At 39.0% G+C, this 23,695-nt stretch overlaps 1 protein-coding gene across 3 annotated transcripts in view; it reads left to right on the top strand.

Moving 5' to 3' along the window:
• The window catches only part of LOC103147963 (semaphorin-6D-like), a 172,573-nt gene that overhangs the window by 136,558 nt on the left and 12,320 nt on the right, over window positions 1–23,695 (top strand). For all 3 annotated transcript variants that reach the window (XM_007566548.1, XM_007566551.1, XM_007566552.1), the window contains 2 exons: window positions 12,575–12,633; window positions 13,515–13,568. In XM_007566548.1, the coding sequence (XP_007566610.1) occupies window positions 12,575–12,633; window positions 13,515–13,568 (113 nt within the window). The remainder of the gene's footprint in view (window positions 1–12,574; window positions 12,634–13,514; window positions 13,569–23,695) is intronic.

The raw sequence follows: 23,695 nt of genomic DNA on the forward strand, positions 1-23,695 counted from the left end.
TCTGTTGAACAATTTGTCCTGCTGACGGCGACAGTTCTTGAATTATCACTTATTTTGCTTCGGTTTTTCATATTATTGAGCCGTCTGTACGTCCAGTGATGAGATCCATCTTTATAAAGCGTGCAGAAGGGATTTGTTTTTTATATATTGATGTGAATTCCCGCAAATCTCTTTGATGGCATTTTATTGTTCAGTGACTCCACCAAATGCCAAACTTTTTGTTTGGAAAGAGTTTTTGTAACTTTAGAAATTCCATCCTCCATTTGTTTCTTTCATGCTGCTTAGTTTGACAACTTTAGATTTTCCCAGCAGAACTTTTAAATAATTAAATAACTTTGATACCTGCAAAATATTCCAAATGAATACTAAAATGCTGTTTTTTTTCCTGGATTCATCTTCAATACCAGCTGTAATTTCCTCTCTAAAATCTAAGGGATTGTGTTGTTTTGCATCAAATTATATTTGGCTGGATCCAAACATTAGATCAGGGTGGATTTAATATGTAGTAATCGGAGCTACTGTGTCTCTCATTAATGTAATCATGAACAGTTGTGGACATTATGTGTCAGAGTTACTTAAACCTTAAAATATAATACAAACTATCAGGTTTATTTCAGTCTAATTTTCAAAGCTTTAATACTACTTTCTCATTGGAACTACTTTTGCAATACATGCTACAGACCTCCAACCTCACCACTTTCCCAAGCCTCGGTATCATTTTTCATAAAGCTCACATAGGTGTGCTGTGCAGCTCTGTGATTGTACCCAGGGAAACTTTTTGATCTCCCCCGACTCCGAGTTTTAACAGAATTTCCCAGAGTTGGAACTTTGATCATCTGAGCACCCAGCCTCGCTCCGTCGACGCTGCACCAGGTGCTGAAAAATCGCTTCCTCAGCTTCCCGTCCCTGGCAGATGGCTGGCATTCCAGCCATTTATGTGCGGCTGGTTTTTGATCACTGATCTGTGCTGCTGATCTGCAGATAAGACCTTTGTCGTTCCTGCGCTGCCTTTGCAAGAAGCAGCTTGGTTTCAGAACAGGTGGGAGTTCCTGGTGCAGCTGAACATGGAAGCTGAGAGAAACTCTGGACTCTGATGGGTTCAGGGTTCAACTCGGACCTAAAGACTAAAGCAGTTTCTGCTCCCACAAAGCAACGTGATTATGTTTAGTCCTTCCTTAGCGTCACTAATTTTATGCTTTATTCATAAGTTGCTCATATATATATATATATATATATACCTGAATTTGCTTTTATTTCTTATAGCCAAACATGGTTTTGAGTCCATCAATTTAATCAGAACCAGTCTTACTGATGTTCTGCATCTCTCTGATCGCTTCGCTGCGTTTGTGACTGATTATATTTACATACCAGAATGTTGCAGGTGCTTCGTTGCTCCCTGAGGTTTAGAGCAAGGCTTTCCTCTGGAGACATACGTGAAAATAATATAAGTTCGATTTGTGGAGGGTTGGAGGAATGGCAAAAAAGAAAATCCAATAGCCGCAGATCGATGTTATGACGTGCTGCATCGTGAGCCCGAGTTACCCGACACTTAAAAGGTATTGATTGAGAGGTTCCACAAACACTGGGTTTCGCAAGTTAGAAGCTGCCTGCTGAGTTTGTTTGTTTGTGCATATCTGCGTGTATTTCTAATCCTGGTACTGCTTGAGAATATTGACAAACTCGATGTGAAAACAGTGGGCTTTTATCTTAGGGCTAGAATCTCTTGGTATGAATGTGGTGTTATGAATTGAGCCGATTCATTTGGGAGTCAGTAGAATCTCCTAAAGGAGAGACTCTGCAGGTTTTCAAATCGTTGAAAACCTTAATGAACGAATGTACAAAATATTCCATTTTAAAATATGTAATATGTCACCAGTTTGTCACCTTGAATATGGCAATTAAGTAACTGTCACCTTAATTGTTATAAAACGGCTGAGTATCAAAAACAATTTAAAAGAAATATGACTTCATAGCCGTATCTGAAGCCTTGAAATGGGCTGCTGTCTCTTTAAGAAGCCTTTCTGCGACTCCCCCTTCAGCATGTCGTCACATCAGTCCATGGGTGGTGTTTACAGCCGTTCTTAGGAGCTTTGCAGTAAATTTGACAAACTCGGCACACAGTTCTGCCAGGTGCTGGACATTGGCTGCTGTTGCTAGTCTCGAGGGGCAAGCGTTTAGGCACCCCCAAAAGGCTGCCAAGGAAGAATCAAGGATTTCTCAAACATGCATGGCTGAGATGAAGCAACAGTCTGAGTATGTGTTTGATGAGGGACTGATATTAAAATGTGATATAAAAAGTGAATTTCTTTAAAAAGTTACCTTAGAAAGCTGAATGCGTTCATGTTTAAAACCTTTGAATTAAATGTGGATTAATCATGATCAAAGTAGACGACACAAGATGCAACAATAATTTTGGAATGTTCTTTTTGAAAATTGTTTGAAATATTTGTTAGGAAAAGTTAAAATCCCGGAGTAACTATATCGCCGATTCATGCTGTGCTTTGAAGTTTAAACGTCTCTGGTTTGTGACGGGACAGCGAGTTTAATGTCCTCCAGATTATATATAAATAAATCCAAGATCAGCCTGGGTAGTCTGCATTTTTTATTATAACCCTCAAAGATTTAAAGCCATATAAATGTTCCGCAGCGAAGCCTTTCTCTCTGTTCGGTTCATTCCCAGCACATATTCCCACCATCTCTCCGTCTAGACAGTGTTTACACTTGCTACTGAAGCCTCCGTCTCCGAGACCCAGGCTGTCAGGGACCCAGTATAATTTGACAGGGTCAACTTGTCCTCTCGTATGAAGAACCACATTACAGTCACCTTACTTTTTTTTTTCTTTTTTTTCTTTTAACTCTTTTATATTGTATTATGTCAAAACAGAACAGCGGCATCTTTTAGAAATTTCTGTTGATGGATTTTAGGCTGCCGATAGTGAAACGACCGTGTCTTAAATATTTATGTCACATTTTCATGCAATTTACGGGAAAAGCTGTCCGCTGGAACGAAGCATGGAAATTGAGTTTCTGAACGTCTCTGAGGCACTTTGTGCCCTATAAGATCTACAGCAGCACTGGACTTGAGATTTTCTGCTCTTTTTTTTTTTTGTATATACATCAAGCCAGTCTGATCGCACCAATATTTCTATCAAAACTGAACATCATCTGTGTCAAACACAAATATTCCAGCAGGCATACATAATCCCAGTATTGATCTGGCTCCTCTGCTGGCAGCTCTTTGTGTTTGCCTCCATCTTTTTGATCCGTCTCCTCTCGTGGATCGATGCGAGGAGAGAGGGGCCAGTCGCCTGTCTTTTAACTCATCGACTTTTTATGGGCACTTGTTCAAAGGAAGAGGGAAGCTTTCCGCACAAGTCACTGAGTTGGTTAAAATTTGTTTTGATTAATTAAAAGCTCTTTGTTTTTTTTTTGTTTTCATAAACCTCTTTAGCATAATGATTCTGATAACATGATTTAAATGATGATATATTTGCTTTTGATTTGAGAACTGCAGTTGCAGATGCCGCGTTTTTCTCTCCTTGAATTTGAGGAGTTTGTTATACGACTGCAGGATAAATACGACGCATGATTGGCGTTTCTAATAAGATCATGTCATTATGACAGGGAATGAGTTTTGAGACAGGCTTTTACGTAAAGGTTTCCATGTCTTTAGGGAGCTATTATAACAACTTGGCGCTTCAGAGCTTATCTGTGGTCAGCAGAGAAATAAAGGTCAATCCATAAATCTATACTCGTAGTTGGTGAGCATGCTTGCACATTTATTAGTCATGTTCACAGTATTCAGTCCATGGACACAAATGAGAGATTCGTTATTTAAAAAATAAAACTTTGAGCGCTGCTGTAGCTCATGTTCAAACCTACAGGGGGCGACCAACATGCAGTACCGACTCGGCTCAGTTAAGCTAAGGCAGTTAGCATCATGGAGCGCTCGCTACTTCGTCCAATCTGTAATTACAAAGGAAACGAGCAGAACCATGCCTGACTTGGTCATATGGGAAACCACTAGTGGTGACATCAGTGTTTAACAGACAATGTTTGGGATGGAAAGGAAGGAGAAAAACTTGACACTGATTCCAAATACACAACAAAACCAGTTATGGAATAAATGATGTGATTTCTGATGCAAAGCAACGATTTATCTACATGGAATTACCTATAAATTAACAGGAAAGAGAATTCAAAGCCTTAAGACTTTAAAATGAAACATTCCTCTTCTATGCGTCTTTTTAATTAATGTGCCTGGCTTCTTTCAGTTGTAAATATTTTAAATAAAACTGCACTAAAGTGAACCATCTACTCTACAGCCTTATGGAGACATTTCCATTGCCATATTTGCAAACAAATAATTCACAATGACTCGCATTTCTCATCTCTAGCACTATAAAAACATGATGAATCATCTTAAGCTAAAGAAAATGGAAAAGAAATGACTCGTATACTGAACTCCCAGTGTTTTGTTTTGTTGCCTGGCAATAATATTGGAAGCTAAATCAGATCTTCTCCCTCTGTTGTAATAAATAGAGGACTTTCTGTTGTAGTTAATGTTGGATTTGTTTTAAAGTTGTAAAAATATGCAAAAAATATTTGTGAAACAAAGGCTGTGAGAGAATAATGTCCAGTGTTTCTAACAGCCAGTCCTTTCCTTCGGGCTTGATAAACCTCTGCTGAAATGATGGCGCTGATGGAAAAGCTGGCAGGCAGTTTTGTTTCGGTCTGCTTCATTTACTTTCGAAATGAGACATTTCAATTCATCTGGAAAAAGAATGCCAGATGAAGTCAAAACACTGTTTTCTGCTAACTTCAGAGAATCGTCCATTTGCCCACAGACACAGGAAACAATATCTTCCGCGGCAGCACAAAAGACGCTCGGCTCATAGTTTTTAATACAGACAGGAGCTGGGATGGAGCAGAGAGGAGACGCCGCAGGAAGATTAAAATGGACAGGATGAGCAGGTTGAGATGAAAAAGAGGCGAGGAAGGAAACTGAGGGGGAAGCGAATCTGTGATGCAAGATGCGGAAAGGAAGAAGAAAGGGGGCAAAACATACGAGACGGAAAATTACAAAACAAGAGCAATATCTGTGTCAGACACTTGAGGGATGAAGAAATAAAAGCAAGACAGATATAGACAGACAATTCAAGAGAGCCGTTTTATTTCCAGTCTGAGCTTTTCTTCTTGATTTTGTGTCGGCAATTATAAATCAGGGCTTGTTTTCAATCAGTTGGGCATCTCGCCGTTTTATTAAGCAAACCACATCGAGTGTTTTCAGATCCAGTCAGGCTCTAATTTTCTTTAAAGGAAAAGCGACCACTTTGACCACAAAAAGTCACCACCTTAATTTTCCAAAGCAAATTCACTGGTGCAGCTAATCACCTGATTGTTTTTTTTTAAGCATGATGTAGTCGGTATTTTCTCACAAACTAAATAATTGTTTCTGAATCTGCTGCTTGTGGTTTAGGCAGATTCAATCCAAAGTTTCCATCGAGCAAACACAACACACAATGTTCCTGTAACCCTAAAATTTTATTTTACATGGCTGTGAAGAAATCCAGCAAAAGATTAAGCCCTGTTATGTCTATGAATCAGAATATTGTTTATGATGAACCCTATTATCTATACCTGATGTGCACTGGGGCCCTGGGTGTAAAATTTAGTGTATTGCTATGTAATGACATACCAAATCATTACCTCATATCAATTGTCAATACACAGTTTATGATGCAAGCATTCAACTTTCCCAGTGTCTAAATCTTTAGTGTAGACAAAGCATGTGAATGGTGTATAAAATTAATTTGTGCAACATTTCATAAGCTTTTATGAAAACATTTTAGCAGTGGCACATATTCACGGTATGTCTGGCCTCTGAGTTTACATTATAATGCCACAGACTTTTTCTGCATGTCCGATAAAGCTGTGGCCATCAGGCTTAGCTGGAGATCACATTCTGCACACCACAGCATCAGATGTGCAGGAAATCAACGCTGAAGCTTTACTTAAATCTCCCCACACCATTGAAACACTAAGTAATGGTTGGATTGTATCAGTCACAAAGGGTCCACAAAAACACTTTATGAAAAACTCACTTTATGAAACATTGAAAATCTTTTTTTATTTCAGTTTGCGTGTGGGAAAGAGGTGTGAAAACTGCAAAAACTGTTTGATTTCTGAAATCTCTGTTTTGTTTTTTTAAGTCCAAATAATTGTGTTTCTAGAAGTGCATTTTATTTAATTAGACATTGAATTAATTTGACCAATAATTTATGTGTGAGTGTTTACTACTTGGGGTTAGAGAAAAAAACGCTCTAGATGTAATCACAGCTTTTTTCAGAGATGACAGACTAACTCTGAATCAGGATGGAGCCAATCGCTGAGCTGCATGTTGTGAAATAAAATGAAAACTTTATTTAACAAGACTGATGTAAACGGAGTGAACAGCAGAAAGAGGAGGGCTAAAGCAACAGCAAACTGCAACAAAAATGATTTCCCAGGTGAGAGAGTGGCTGCAGTTTTACTAAAACCACCTGATGCATGCTTCTAAAGTCTCAGATTTGTACACGATTTGAAGGCGGTTGTTATTCCCTGCAGTAAACCTCATAATGAGTTACAGCTTCCTGACAAACTGAAGAAGTTGAGCGCTACAGGCTCTGTTCCGATTTCTTTTTTGTCTTCCACACTCTGCAAGGCAGTGGAAGAAAGTTTGTCCAAGTTCAGTCATTATCCTCTATTAGCATCACATCACAGCAATATAAGTCACAACAGCCCACTCGTCCTGCGTTTGGTCCGCCTCACTTAGCATCAAACTCTCCAGCTCCAGAGACGCAGGTCCTCTTCCTGCATCTCCAGCATCCCCATCTGGGAGAAGGGAAGACCAGCGAAACAAAATATCATGCTCGTATAACTGAAGCTTAATGGAGCAAGTGAGAAGGACCAAGTTCTCCTTCTTTAAAGGATGTGTAAATGCCCTAGTGTCATGTGACTTTAAAGTTTAAAATGTTATAAAATGCATTCTGACATCCTTTACACTGGACCGCTCAGCTACACCTGTAAAGTAGTTTCAGTAAAGTGTTTTTTTTTTCCCCCATACTTTTTTCAGTTTGATTAAAAAAATTTAAGTTTCAGTGTCAAAATCCGATAAGATTAACATGCCATGAGATTTTTAGTGATGTCAAACCACACATCATTTTATGAAATGATGGCTTGAGGTCTTATCAAATCAAAGCAGCACAGAGCCGTTGCTCAGGCTGACCTCAGTGAGGCTGATTGAAGGATAAATATAGAGCAGCCTCCACGGGCAGAGCGACGCCTGAGTTTTGCTTGACTGTCTGTAAGCTGAAGTGAGTTTAGCTTTGCAAAATTCTGCTGATGAGTAAAAGATTTCCTCCAGGGAGAAGACAGACGTGGAGGGGAAGGATGATGAAGTAAGAACAGAAAGAGCTGAAGAGGAAGAGTGCAACGTCTTGCATAACATCGTCCCGAAACAGAAACTGAACGGTCTTAGAAAGGAGGTGGTAGATTGAAGGAGAGATGAAATGGAAAGAGTCATCTTGGCTGCCAGCATGAAGAGCAAGCATTTGTTAAAACTGGAGCCGATTATGTTTTGGTTTTACGAGTTCAAAGTCGTATTATAGAATAGATGCAGCCTCTAGTTTAGTCAACGTTGCATCAAAGTGTCTTTATTTACCAAATAAGGCAAAGTCGGCACTTTTAATTGACATTTAATGAAACTTTTAAAGCAACTTTGCAGTTAAAATGTTATTTACCAAATGACAGTTCATGACAACAGTCACAGACATTCATAAAGACTCCTTCATGTTCATGATAGGTGTCATGTCTGACAGTGTGATGTCAGTCTTGTGCTTCAAATAGTGTTGCCAATACTTCTACTTTCAAGAAAATCCAACCAACACTAAACAGAGGCTCACATTCTGTCCCAAAACCAATTAAAGTCATAAAATGATGCTACAAAATCTGCCATTTTTGTAAAAAAAAAAATGAAATACTTTGTGCTTTCACTCCAGCATTAATGACATTTTTCCAAGTTCATCATGAACAGCTAATATTTTGCATTGTATGAAACGGAACCCAAAGGGGGAAAAGACATTCAGTCACATGCAGTGACTTTATGAGTATTTTTACTCACAATATTCCTCCATCACCTTCACTCAGCCCAAACCTCTTACCTCTGTGTGTCTAATAACCTCTTCTAATCCCATATTGAGGAGCTTCCTCCTTTTTAATATTCCAGTTTTGCTTCAGATTTTTGAAGTGAAGTCCTGTCTTGGGTCGCGACCAGTAAATGTCTTCACAGCTTTTCTCAAAGCTCTTTCGGTATCCTCACTCTGATGAAAAGGGGATTAGTTCTTATCTAAAGCAAACCTTTTTTCTAGTTTCAAAATATACAATGCGAGTTCTATTTTATAAACCTTTAGAGCTTCGTTTGCATTAGATGCTTGCATGCGTAAAAATCAAGTTAGTCCACTTTCTGGCGTTCAAACTTGAATCATGTTTTGCAAAATGCAATATTTATACCCAACCAGACTACCTGAAATATTTTCCTCCATCCATTTGATTCAAAGCTTTATTAAAGACTTGAGCTGCTCTGTGTCAAATGAAGTTGTCAGTAAACCTCAAGCTGTTCAAAGTCTCAATAACTTTTACTTCTTTGAAGTACACACAACCTGTGAATGTTCATTTAGCAGTAAACTCCCGCAGCCGCGCATACATCGCAATTACATTTCACAGTCTTCCAAATGCGTTAACGCCTCCACCGCCGAGCCTCAACACCGGGGACGTGAAATCACAATGTAAGCGACGGCGGCGTCTGATAACTTGGCTGTCTTTTCCAACCGAGTCTATTTTCATCCCCTCCTCCGAGTCGCTCCCCGCTAGATGAGCGAGGCGTTCAGGTGCCTGAGAGCGGTTGGGATATATAGCTGCTCACCGTTGCATCGACCTCCTCCTGTTCTCTCCTTTTTTTTTTTTTCCCTCCTCACTTACAGCTCAGCCCACGCTGGTGGAAATGAAGCTCAAGCTGAAAAGCAGCAAGAGAAGGAAGGAGAGAAAACGAGCAATGAGGGGAGATAAATATTGAGTGGCTGAGGGGGTGGACGAGTTAGCAAATATGAGGTACAGAGATATGAAGTGGAGTGCATGAGAGGAGGAAATTAAAATGATGCTTTTACATTTCATTAAATGGGCTCTGAATGTTCCACTTCTCGTCTGTTACATAATTTACTTAGTGTAATGCATGTTTATTATACCGCCGTGTAAATACAGTATCAACGGACGACTTAAAGAACACAATAAAAGGAAACGTAAGGAGGACAGTCACACTGTTGAAGAAAATTTAATTTCCATTTACTGCCACGCTTTCTGAGTGTGGAATAAACCCAGAGATGGACTTTAAATCACGTTTGTCTCCGTTCTGAAGTTTGCTGAACACATTTTACTGCAGACAAATCTTCTGGTTCACGTGCTGAGTGATCAAATGAGATGTTCAGTCAATCAACTAAGAAATGCTGAGGACTTCATATGCAAATGCATAGCCCATCAAAGTTTAAAGTTCACTGCTGCATGTACGTTTAATAAATTAAAGTGATTTAATGAAGGCTTAAATGAAGTGTAAATACGCTGTATCTTGGTAAAATGCGTTTCATGCTTTCCCCAAATGCCTCTAAGGGTCCTGCAGGTCTCTCCACAGAGGAATGTGTGCAACCCCCTTTTTTTTTTCTTTTAAAAGGATAGACTGTGTGTGCATTTCATATTTTGAGCAAAATGCTTCGTGACAAAGGATCTGACCCATCAGAGGATAGAATGGATAATCGAGGCAGGACAAGTCCACAGTCGATGTTTAGGATGTTGGGTTCATGTCAAACTTAAGATTTTTAACCAGATTTCATTTTACTCTCGGCTCATGTCAAGACTTTGGAGCCAAATCCAACTTAAATGTTCTTCAGTAAAATAAAATAACTCATTAGCACCAGAGGTTTCCAGAAAACCCTTCGGCCATTTTGCTCTGCTCTTTTCACTTTTTTGCATGCATGCATCTTAGAGGTGCATTTTGTGCCGAGTTCAGCTTGATTCTATGCTGGAATCACACTTTCTGTATGCCCAGGGTATAACATCATTGCTGCAAGTGGTGTTGCATCCATTTACATATATTTTCAATGCGCAGAGTTGCCCTGAGACCTCGTCATAACACAGACAGATGTTCATTACTGCCACAAGAAGCATCGAAATGGCAGAGAAGGGAATATCTGACAGGTTGTATCATTACAGAATGACATTTTAACCCAAAGTGCATCATTTGGCTTGAAATGATCCCAGACAAAAGAAACTGAAGCCTCACTCTTTGTATTACTTCTCAAACACAACACCTATGAATGAATGCTTAGATCCCAATCAGACAGATCCATATGTGAAGAAATCTTGCAGATTGTGTCACATTTGCTTTAAAGTCCTTTTTTTGGGGGGTTAAACTCTCGATGCTTGTCTTCTGCATGCTCCGCGTCCTGGCTGGTCCATGCAGCGAACTGAATGACAACTCCAAGCCGTGCACTGAGTTCTCTTTAACACAACAGTTGGTGAGCGGTTGGGCATTTGTGCTCACCCTTGTTCAGGCAGTGCAGTCTGCTGAGCCGCAGACTTTCGCTTGCAGCATCACACCAGGAAATCTGCTGGGGTGTAAAATGAAAACGAGGTGAGAGGAGTTAAATACGGCTCAGAGACATTAGTGAAGACGGATGTAGAGGAAGGATAGTTTTGTAAAACCAGGGAGGAGAAGAAAGGCGGGTTAGTTAAAATCATGGGATTGATAACATTTTATAGCAGTAATCTTGCAGCTCATTAAACTAAAACGAGTTTTTAACAACTGCTTTCTTTTATACCGATGGAAAATGACGTTTTCCCATACAGGAAGACTGGAACTTTCTTTAATAATGACTCTGGCACAGATCATGGCAAACATAGGACCTTTTACTAGATGTGCTTTTACAAACCAATCCACCAAAAACACCAAACTCTACTGGTGGTTTTGTCTCGGAAAAGATGAGGAGAAACGAAGGGAATCAGCTTCGACTCTCATTTCTCACTCACTTGAGGACCTTTATGTTTTCACATAGCTTAAACAAAAGCAAGTCTTTCATCAACAGTAGCTAAAGCTTTCTGTACATTACTTCAGAACATTGTAGTGGCGTTTGAAAAGTTCCTTTAGCAAATGTATGTGGTTTAAACAGGCCAAACCTCTTTCAAAACACTATGCCACACTGTTCTCATCCTGAGCTCCTCATATGATTCACCTGTGTCTTATTCTGGTTATTTTAAGTGGGAACAAATGTTGTAGTGTGCTAACTTAGTCCAGACTAGATTTACCTGCATTTCTATTTGTGTAGATATCTATAATTTCTCAATTTTAGTCTTAAACATCCAGACGTCCAGGTATATTATAAAACGCGTACCCTGTTTTTCACATGACTGTAGAATTGGATGGGGGATCATCAATAAGAGAAATGTGTGACTACAACCGATGCCAAACAGAACTTTTCTCTTTGGCGTCAGATTCTTCATATTGATGAAACACTATTTCCGATGTGGGCTGAAACTATTCAGTTAAACGGTCATGACCCCATTTCAACTTTCTCAAGGCTTTTATTTTTATTTGTAAAACATCGAGATAAAATAAAACGCCAGCGACAAAACATGAGGGATGGCTGCGGTTTCTACAGCAGGAACCATTGTTCTTTCGCATCGGCCTAATCGATACAACTTCATTGGTGGGATGTCAACTGTGTGCTGCAGGAAAATAAAGCGGAATAAGGTTTCACCTCCTTCTGCCCTCATTTTGCTTTACTTTATCTTTTAGTTTTTAACAGTCAAATGACTTCTATTTCCTCACGCGGACTAACGGTGAAAATAAAGCACAGCTCCTCGTCTTGGACACCTTTGCTTTACGGAAGTAATTTTGTGCTCCGTGGCTGTGAAATCCTGATTTGTAGTCCCTTTAAAAATTGATTTGAAGGTCAGATGGAAGTGTCGGCGGTGAGGAAGGCAGGCTCGGTAAACAACAGGGACTCAGACCCAGAGACAGACACTCAGACGAGGGTAAATGGCTTCATTTACTGCCGCTGCACTCAGATATAGGCCGCTTCACTTTACTGCCACTGACGGCGAGCGCGACTGTTTTTCATGCTCACCTCTTGTCACAGCCTGTCTCCTGTCTGGACGAGTTTCACCTTTTCCACTTTAATTGGAGGACAAAGAGGAGGTGAGGAAGTTTGCTGCTTCACCTCTTTCGACCTCTGAAATTCGTTGGCCTTCAAACTAAATAAAAACTTGGACATGGAGTGTGGGTGATAAGCTAATTAAACGTCTTATCTCGTCTTTATAGATGCTAAGTCACTGATGGATTTCCTGATAAGCTTTACCCGACAGCAGCTAACAAAATGAAAAGCCATGTCTGGTGTGTGTGTGTGTGTGTGTGCGTGCGTGTGTGTGTGTGTGTGTGTGTGAAGCTTTTCTTTTATAAATGCTCTTTTCTGTTGTTTTTTCTCTGCAGAGCCGGGTTCGAACAGGATATAGAGGGCGACCACTCTTTCTACCCCGACAACTGTCACAGTAAGATAAATCTGTTCTTTTCGGAGCTATGATATGAGCTGTAGAGGTGTAAAGGTTGTGGATTGTTAAAACACGGCCTGGGGTTTGTTTCCATGGATTTTACAATCCAAGTTATGGAGTTCATCCTAGTTTGAGACCTAATTGGAAAATCTGGGTCACGTAAAAAATGAACTGTCTGGTTTACTATTTAGTTTTTACTTTTTGGAGAAATTCTAAGTCATTAGTGGAGCCAAAGAAACACATTTCAGTTTTTGTCTGCCCTGCCCTTGACCCAGTGGGATACAGCACTTCTCTGAGTGTAATGGTCATCATCTCCCACTTACTCGCTACGCTTTCCAGCTATTTCTCCAGCTGATAATCCCCCATCTGGGGGCATTACCTCTGTCTCTAATGTAGTCACAGATGGACCAAGTTCTGTCCGTTAATTATTTAAACAACAAATTATTCAGTATCCTTCACTCTAAAAGTAAAATGTTTTTGCAAGACCCCACTGCTTGTGTTTTTATTTTTGTGTATTGCCATCCTGCTTCTCCTATGTTGACCATATATTGTGTTAAAGCTCAGTGTTTGGGCTGTTTGTTGGTTTTTCTTTTCTCTGTTCTGTTCAGTAGCTGGGATTGCTCTTTGGTTTTAGTCCTCATAGCAAATCCTGCTGGTTTGTAACAGTTGCTCAAATTTTCACTCGTATCCTGAGACGTTTTGTTGTTTTTTTCCTGATAACTGATGATCCGCTTTGTGTGAAACCAGTCTGAATTTTTAAGTCTAAAGTGGAACATTTCTGTCTCATACAAGGATAACATTGCAGTAAAATGAACGCTGATTTTTTGGTGTTGTCTTTACAGTACTATGAAATCTGACTGGTGTTGTTATCTTTTGTTCAGCTGATGTGTTGGCCACAACACGAAACCAGGAATCAGCAGCTGACTCTGCCTACGGTAAACCCAAACATGTCTTCTTCTGTTTTTTTTTCCTTTTCATATTTTGTGTCTGGTTAATATATCAAAGTAGGACGTGGTAATAGGAGGTAGTAAGTTTATAAGTGAGTGTTTTTGGTGAAATGGGCTTTATTCGTCTCAGACTCCAGACGTTTATCTCAGATATTTAGGAACGGTTTAATATTGGAGAAGATCTAAAGTTACTGTTCCCATAAAATACAACTTGCAGGTTTGTCAAAACTTGGTGGTGCATTGTACTTTGTTGGATCTGTATAAGTCTGGTCATTTATTAAAAAACAACATTCACGCCATTCTTTCACGTCTGACATTCTGAAACTCAGACAGAATCCCCTAAAACCAAGAGGCCAAGGAACTTCCTTGTCTCAGTCTGACGTCTCTACTAACGAGCGTAGACCCAACCAGAAGAAACCCCGTTTTGTCGCCTGGTTGGCTCAAGTTAATGTACAGCAACTCATTGCTCAGTTTGACATCATTACCTTCCACCACTTTACAGTCCAGCAGATCAAAGCCCGGCCTCGCTCAGCAACCTGCTCTGTATTCATCGCTGCAGCTCAGCTGCTACCTGACTGTCAAGAGTCCTTCTCGTAAACCAGCAGCAGCATTGTCATTCACCGAGCAGCAGCCGAACCCACACAGTGAATCCCATTATGGCTCTATGTGGTGCATTCCAGTGATTAAAGTCGGAGAGGGGACGGCCAGAAAGACACTTTTTGGTTTGTGGTCCACTTGACTCGAGCTGAGTTTGTTTTTCAGGAACACTTGAGCCCAAGAGGCTGCGTTGTGTCAGCAGCACTGATGAAGAGAACGAAGGTGAGGGAGAGCAAGGTCGTCGGACTGTGAGCCCAATGAATCAGGGAAATGAAAGCGATCAATGATTAGTCCCTTTTTTTTTTTACCACGTACTGAAAACATTTACAGACCTAATTCAGCTCTGATGTTCTCCATCAGTCTCTTCAAATTCAATCACCACCTCAATTTGACATTGCCACGTCCATGTATTGAAGTTTTTTTTTTTTTTTTTAAGTGAGCATCCCTGAGTCAGACGCAGCATCTCCTGAGCTAATTTCACTGTAGGCCATGAGAGCGAAGGTTGGAGCCGGAGCCGTCGGAGCACAGAGAGCGCCTCGCTTTGTATTCTACCACTTAGCTTAATTGCATCCACCTGGAATTGAAATGAGGCTGTGTTAGTTGACAAGAATTAAAATCATACTTTTAGAAAAGGAAAACTGAAGTGGAGCGCAGAGACTCTAATTCAGCTGATAGTCGGCTTTATTTATTGTCACCTTTATTGGATTACATGATTTAATCCTGTTTTTTTTAAGTAGATTGTTGTGAAATTCATTTAGTTCAGTGTACACTTTTTTGAAAACAAAGGATAAGCTTTTTTAAAAAAGTGTTGTTTTTGTTCTTATACATGCAGTAACTTTTATAAAGGTTGTAAACGTGCAGCTGGCATTTGTTTCCTGGCCTTTACAATTCTCTAAAGAATTGACCATTTTTCAAACACAATTTAAGTCATCATGGCACAGAAAGGATGACGAACATTGAAAATATCTGACACAGCATTTCTTTTTACATTCAATAAGGATAAAACATTTCATGGGCCACTTTGACCTTGAACTTGAAGCTAATGTTGTCTTTTCTTTATAACATTAGTGATTTTCCTGCATTAAGGCTTTTAGGTAATCTTATTAGCCTTAACAGAGTTTATGACACTGTAACCCAGAACAGGCAAAACACACAATGAGTCTCCAGAGATGGACGCAAAACTATGCTGTGATTCCACCAATGAACACAATGCAAGGAAAACCTGGTAAACAGAAGTGAGTTTTCCTTTTAAATCTATCGACATGTTTATTTGGATATGGAACGACAAAGTTGCTTCCAACTGTAGCTCATTTATATCGCAAATATGTGTAAAAAGCCTTCAGATGTGTGGCTTTTATCGCCGTTGCATAATTTCACACGGAAATGTATATTTTTAATTGATTCAGTAGAAAATTAAAAAAGAATACTTTTTGGTAAAATCCAATGATTTATTTATTTTTTCTGCTGTCAATATTTTGTACATTTTTGTATCTTGTGCTTTTAGCACAAGTTTTTCTATTTCAACACATTTATCCACCAATATTATTTAGTTATTCTTTGGTCCTCACCAAAACATTTTCCTTCCTGCATTTTCAACTGCAACCTTCCCATTAGATGTTTTTTTTTTTTCTTTTGCAGTCTTATAACACTAATAGTATTTAAAAACTGGAATGAAAGTTTAAGTTCAATTTAAATTCAATAGCAGCATCATAAAAACATGCAAGGTAATAAAAAATATGTATAAAGTCTCTGATTTATATGTTTTTAGAGTGCATTTATCTGTTGCTTTTAAAAGTAGTCATAATATTTCAACCCACAACCTTTTTTTTCTTTATCTTCTCAAACATACATCATGTTAGAATAAACAGAGTCCGCCATTATCCACGTCCTAAATTATGAAACGGTAGCTTTATGTCTTAATTTCTTTTTGCATAATTAAGACTTTGCAGACAAATCTCCACCTTCCGGTGAAAAGATTAGCCCAACTTTGATTACAGTCGTATATCTGATCTAATGTAATACTTTAAATGAAACCACAGCCTTATAATAAATCGTGCATTTGTTGGGATTAATTGCTTGACTTGTTCTAATTGTGTTGAACTAAACTGTCATCTAAGTTTTAGACCTTGCATCGCCTGCAGGCCTTTCCAGGGGAGTTAATTGCACGATGGCACAATAAGAACTGCCAGTCACGTTATCACATCTTTTTTAACATTACCAATGTTCCCCTTTCTTCTCTTTTTTAGTGGTTCCATTGTGAAGATGACTGTGATTAATCAAAGCTATATTGTGTTTTTTGGGGGGTTTAATGGTAAAACTGTCAGTAGGTGCTTTCTGCATGATCTCTGCAGCATTAACTCTGCAGTGTCGGGTGTGAAGGGCTCCCAACACAATGACTGATGTTTTAGCCTGTGTGCGCCCTTATTCATCTGCAGTACGCTAGACTGGTTATCATTACTGTAATGACATAATTTGCTGGGCAACTATCCCCTTAATGAGGTTTTTGCAGTAGATTGCTTATTTAATGCACTGACAAGGAGAACCCTGTAGATCCAGCTCAGGGCCTGAATGGACACAAATTGGCCCTGTGCTTTTACAGGACAGACTTTTTTTATGTTTTTATTTGATGAGAGCTGACATTGTGCGTAATGAGTGGTGCAAATGCAAATTATAATGGTTTTGGGAGGACATAAATGCAGTCTGTGACCTTTAAATTACTTGTTGTTGTGCAGACGATCCAGTAAATTAAGTTTATTCTGCTGGTGAGCTGGAGCGCCTGGCTTCATAATTCCCAATTAAAAAGTCGTTTAAGTTGACTTCCCAAGAAGTTGAGGATGTTGGGCTGTGTGCGCCAGCGACCTGACATTACTGTGGTTCCACAGATCTGTCTCAGTGCTCTTTTATTCAATTAAATTAAAGTTCCAGGTAAAATACTTGGCTAAAAATATCTGCTCTTCTCAGCAACAAGCCCTCCGGCTCCCTTTTCCTTCATGTTTCCTGCCAAGTTTTAAAACGGCTGCAGGGGTTTTAGGCCCATAGTTGATGAGGTCTGACTCGAAGCCACGTTGGGCAGGTAGAGGTCACACGTCTGGACACTTAACTCTTTGGCAGCAAGAAGGAAAATCTGAATTAAAACGATGCTCACTTGGAACTGAAGCCCAGATTTCACTCCAGTGGTTTAAAAACGGTGACAAGTGGCTGAGTGTTCATGTTTAACAATATTTATTCAGTACTGCTGAAATACTCTGGTATTAAAACTAATAATAATAAATTTAATGAGAAAATCCAACCTCCATTTTTTTCTCTGTCAGAAAAAAAAGATGGGCACAAAAATAACAACAAAAACAAAAACAGGCCCAAAAAGAAAAAAAAGAAAAAAAAACAAAATATCAAAATCAGCACCAATATAGTAGGAAATTACTACAATGAAATAAAACATAAAGGGATGAAAAGAATTTTGTGAAATAAAAAGATTCTTAGATCCTACAATGCTGTGAATATTGGTGAGTTAGGAAAATATGTAATTTCTCCTTATAAATTTTAACCTCTTAAAGAATTAGACATTTTCAAACCTTGAGTTAAAATGTGAAATATTTGTTTTACATTTTTCGTGTTGATTTTGCCGATCTCTAATAAGCAACAGAGTTTTTCTTTGGCAGTGAGTTGTGCAATAGACATTTGTAGAAAAATGATCACAGTGTAATAATGAGTCAAAAGTTATCTCTACCTGATCAAATCTGTGATAAATTTGTCCGCAAACAGCCTAGAAAAACCATCTTTAACCTCGTCTAAATGTTCTCCAAGAACAAATGTGTTGGTTCCTCTGAATGTGAATTTGACTCCTGGACTCAGTTGCACTTTAACACTTTATACACGTTGGAAGCTGTTTAACTTTAAGACAACTCCTCCAGTGCATGAAGGGCAAAGTGTGTGTGTTGCAGCTCTCAGTCTTTATTTATTCCAGCAGCGTCTGGCTGTTTTCCAGCCTCTCTCTGCTGCTGATGATCGCAGAGCGGCTCCTTCCAGCGGTTTGGGCCGGTTTCTGGTGCCTCCAGGGAGTCGATGGTGTGACTTAGCGGCTTCTTCTGTTTGTAATTACATGAATGTGAGAAGCTGACATTTAAAGCAGCTCAGATGCTTTTTAATTGGAGCATTAATTTACTAATCACACGGCAAAAACTGTAGACGTGACGTTAAAATATTCACTGGGAATGTTGTAAAGAGAAAATGTCTGGAGCAATAGAGGATATGGAATATCTTTCAATTAACAGCCCATTAGGCATTTATTTCCATATATTACTCCTACAGATGGTTGGACATCATATGTTGTATAACCAAATATATGATGCCCTTTATTTTTCATTGATCAAGGAGCACAACTCATTAACTTATCTACAGTATTTTTCACAAATAATTGCCTTTTTCAGCATTTGCGACTGATTTTATGGTTTTAATAAACAACCAACAGATTTTCTTTAGACATCTCCTATAACCAAAGGATTATAATCAACCAGCTTGCAGTGCATGAAGTCTAAGATGTGCCATCAAAACACAAACCTTTAAACGGTTAGCGTACAGAGATTTGTACAAATGGGGAAAATTAGTTAATAGTCTTCATGGATGATCGGTAGCAGTTAAATAAGTGGTGACTAAATCCTAAAAAAGTTTGAATACTTCTCATTAATACTGAAAATAAACTGCAGTTTAGTTTCAAATGCAATGTTTTAAAAGATCAGTAAAACTGCAGATTGATGCCGTTTTGTATCTTCAGGTTTTTTCAGTCCTATTACAGAGCTGAAGTATTTCTAGGACGTTTTGTGAAAGTATAGCAGTTTCATTAAAGTCACTTTTCATCATTTAACAGAAAAATCAATGTGTTTTGCAGGCGTCCTTTGGATTGTGGTCCATAATTCTTTTCTAAATATTGAATAAGATGTACCAGTCTTTGTTTCTCAGGCTGCTGCCACCATGTTTCATCAGAACCGGGCAGCAGTGCCTTTGCTCAGAACCAAACTGGAAAGAAAATGGAAACCTGTCGAGTGTTCATGAAGTTAAACAAATAGACGCAGGGGGGAAAAAAAAGTATCCTCTGTCTGACACCTTCATAAGTGTTAGCTGAGCAGAAAATGTTGCCACTGACTGTGTGTGTGCAATGAAAGCTTGAGCTGCATTTACAAGAGCATATCTAAGTGAAGGAAAGCTGCAGCTCGGTGGAGGAGGTCGGGACGTCTCCATTAGATCCGCCCGCCTGCCACAGGAAGGGAACAACTAAAAGAAAACCTCTGTTTCAAGAAACGGAGGTGAGGCTCCTTTTCACCTCGCTCAGCCTGAAAGAGCTGCTGCCAAAATGCCACATATCCATTTTAAAAAGTGACCGACCAGCCTGTGAATCATGTTTTAGTCATGAAACTCAGAGTGCATTGTGCTTTTCTTTGATGCAGCCATTTTGTTTTATATTTAATTTCAGTTTGTGTGTTGAAGCTCTTGATTTATTTCCTACATTAACAATAAAATGTGTTTTTTTAGTAACATTTTGCGCACACACACACACACACACACACACACACACACAATATGAAGGCTCTTTACTAAACACACTTATTCAGTTCACGTCCAAGAGATCTAAATCCAATTATTTCTACAACAATCAATTCATACAGAAACATTCAGTCCAATTTTCACTCATTAACCTTATTTATAAAATAATCCAGTCAATCGATGATATAATCCCATTTTGTAAAGAACACCTGTCTAAGGAAGCCATTGCATCACGTTACTGCCTTTGCAGCAATTCCCCCTCCATCGTTGAGAATGCTGCTCGTCTCTAATCTTTTTAGTTTTTGACTAAAGATTTTTAACCTTAAACTATGGAAAAAGTTTGTGCTTACTCCTTTGCAGCCTATTTTAAATAAATATTCACTGTAAATAAGTGGGAGCAGGAAGCTCAACAGTTCATTTATTTAGAAAAAAAGGGTAAATGTTAAATGGACTGATATTGTATTTTTCTACTCATGCCAACCACTAAATATGCCAAACACTTGAGCCACATTCACTCAGTCACATTCATACATGATGCATGAATCAGTAGGTAACTTCAGTTTAAACGCTTCGCCCAGAGCAAATCGACTTGTGGCAGGAAGAAGCTTTATTAGAACATGCAACGTCTGCAATGTAAAAAAACAAACAAACAAACAAAAAAAACACTTGTCTAAATCTAAAAAGATACATTTTGGTGCAGTTACTTTACTGTGGACAAAATATTAACTTCATTTCAAACTCTTTGCAAGAATTAACCTTAAATAGCAACTAATTTTTTCCAAATCAGATTTACATTTTTAGATGAATTCTGATTTAAAACACCATACTGCTGTAACATTTAGAAATAATCATTTCTCCAAGTTTCACCTTTTTGCCTAAAGCGTTCAGGCCGTTTAGGAAGGTGCCAGCTGATGTGATCTATGGCTTTGTGGTAAAAAGGTGTGCTTACTGTTATCTCTCCACTCTCTGTAACGGAAAATATCCTAATTACTCTGTGGATAACAGAGACACAGAGAGTCCAATTACTCTGCATGAGTGTTTCTCGTGTACTTCCGCGCACAATAAGGTGCAACAAAAGATGTTGTCTGTATCATGTAGAAGTCTAGAATGTGTGTGATAATGTGCTTGCCAATGGCTTGGTGAGTGATTTCCCTTCTATGAATGCACGTGTATGAGCAGGCAAAAGAGCCATCAAAGCGTGTTAAAGTGTTTTTTAATGAGCTGGAGCTCTTACAAATGGACTGAGTACGTTATGTGGCTCATGCAGAACAGGCGGGGATGAGAGGTGTTAGAAAGCAGCCAAAAGCGGTCGTATTGACGCTAATTGTCTTCATCTTCTCCCAGCGCTGAGCAAAATGAGGCGAAGGGTATAAGCAGCTTCACTGGATGAATTTCAGGCGGCTGTTTGTTGCTAATGAGCCTCCAGCTGGCTTTGAGTGATGAAGGTGATATTTCTGACTGTCTTAGTTATAAATACTGCACACATGCAGAACCAGGAGTTTGAAAACTTCTACCACAATGTTCAAAAAGCACTTTCCTGCTTTATCTAAATTCTTTACTTTTTGGCTCAGTTCTTCCCAGAGCTTATGCAAGACCTGTCTCCATGTCACCATTCACCTACAAGGACACTTTGTCAGATTAAAGCTGGCAGCTTTCATATAAATAGTGAAAATTATTTTGATAGAAGACAAAAGAGTTTGCTTTGAAATCCCTAAAATTGAATAACATGGAAACTTTTGTGTAATTTTTATGAAGGTAGCCAAAAACTAAGCTGGGTCCCTGAGAGAAGCAAACCAACACAATGTGTTGACTAAATTTAGGCTCTTTTTGTTTTTTGTTCCAGTTACGCTAACAAAGAAATGTGTTTATGCAAGGTGAATGTTCTAGACTAAACTCGGCTAAGAAACTGGTCTAACTAAAACTTCATGCACTGACTTGTTTTTGTGACCTGGCTGATTGCAGCTTTATTGCTCTTTTATAAGCACATGATTGTATAAGTGGGTACTATTATGTGAGTCAGTGCTTTGCCATGTGTGGATGCAAATCTGTTTATGCAACCTGACCGTGACGCTCAACTTTCTGTTCGGACGCGTTTCCACCGGAAAAACCGGAGGATGTGGAGAAACTCCACACAGCTCATGAAATGACCTGGCCGGGATTTTAGGCCAGAACTGACCCACTCTGAGACAACGTCGTTGAGTCCTGTAGTTTGGTGATGGGGGGGAAAAAGATTTAGTAAAAAATCCCTGTTGGGTTAATCTGAAGATTAGGATTAGTATAATTCACCAGTGAAATAATGTCAGTGTGATGTCCTTTCACATGATGAAACATTCTCTGTGTATGAATATTTTTAAGGTTTTGTGTCTAGTTTAGAGCCATCATCACCGAGGTCACTTTTTCTTTGTGGGCAGTAATAATCTGACTATGGTTGCTGGGTGCAAACCAGCAATTTAATCTTTATAAATCACTCGACTGACATGGTATTAAAGAAGATGCTGCTCGCTTCACCAGTTAGGAGCATGTCATTTATTTACAGATTAAATATAAATGGTACGTTTGACTAGCCCTCTGCATGCTCCGTCTCTTTTCTTTTCACATCTTTATTTAGTTAAATCTTTGCTTCACCAGGCAAAACATTGCAAAAGCTGAAAGTGCTAAAATATAAAGGATATAAAGGGGAGAAGACTACAATATTTACATATAAACAATGAGCCACGTGCTGATTCTGCAAAACAAATGCATGACCCCATATAAAGACCCTTTAGTCTGTGTTTAAAGACAGGAAATGACATCAAACTGTCGATGTCGTTTGTTTTGATATGTTACAGTCATTTACAGCAGCAAAACGGACAGACTTGGTATGTAGAGATGCAAAGAATCCTAAACGACTTTCAGATCCAGGCTGTTTTTCTCTTAGTTGTTCATTTGTATTCAAAAATCCAAATATGCAAACTAGCAGTGAGAAAATGTCTCGTACTTCATAGATGAAAAGCAGCTGTCATTATGAAACTTTTTGCATCTTACAGCGAACATGTTGAAATTGGTCCTCAAATTGATTTAAATTGGCACGCTTTAAATCCAAATTCATATTATTTTCCTCACTTTTCAGGCTGAACTGCTGTTAGATTTCTTGCAGTTCAGAGGAAATTCTCCACATGGTGAAAGCCTTCATCTCCCTGAACACCCAGACAGACCATCAGCAGAGAAAAGGCGACTGAATTGCCATGTTTAAGCAGATTTAACCCTTTTGGTTTTTAGCTTCAGTCGTGTGTTTAAATGTTAACTTTTCAACCTAAAGCAAAACTGCAACAAAAATATTGATGGTTAAACACAAACTCATAATATAAGTTGTGTGTGCAGGAAAAAGTTTTTGTTCTATTATTCACCCAGTTGAGAGGCAACTTTGGATTTTTTATTTATTTATTTTTTTAAATCCTATGAGATTTGAGAAACTTGTGAAGTTTGATTGATGGTTGACAATAACAGATTATACAATAAGTTAAGTGTTTGTTTTTTAGCAGCAGCCAACATCGGGCCTCTTCTCTCAGTAAGCTGCAGTTCTTTTTGTCCTGATGTGCTCGAAACCTTCCTCTGAGATTCAGTTTCATGTCGGCATGATTCATCATATCATCTTCACTGAACTGTCAGCTCCACATTCTGGCTGGCAATCTCTCAATCATCCCAAAGGTGCATCGCAGGATTCAGATCTGCTAAATGAAGATGCCGCTGATGTTTACTGAAGTCTTTTGCATTTTGGCACCGAAACAATAGCGGCTGCAGAAGGAGAACGGTATTGCATCAGAAGCGGAACAGGACTCGAGCTTACTCTCACTGTAGCCTTAGATCTGTTTAATTCCCCTTTCACGTTGTTCGTCTGCCTTGCCTTTCTATGGCATCTTAAGATAAGCAGCTTTGGTAAATAACATCCCAGCATTTAGTTTCTATATGCATCTGATGTGGCACTCCCAGTTTTATCTCCA

This window comes from Poecilia formosa, unplaced genomic scaffold (genome assembly GCF_000485575.1).
Source record: "Poecilia formosa unplaced genomic scaffold, Poecilia_formosa-5.1.2 Scaffold192, whole genome shotgun sequence".
Taxonomy (NCBI): Eukaryota; Metazoa; Chordata; class Actinopteri; order Cyprinodontiformes; family Poeciliidae; genus Poecilia; species Poecilia formosa.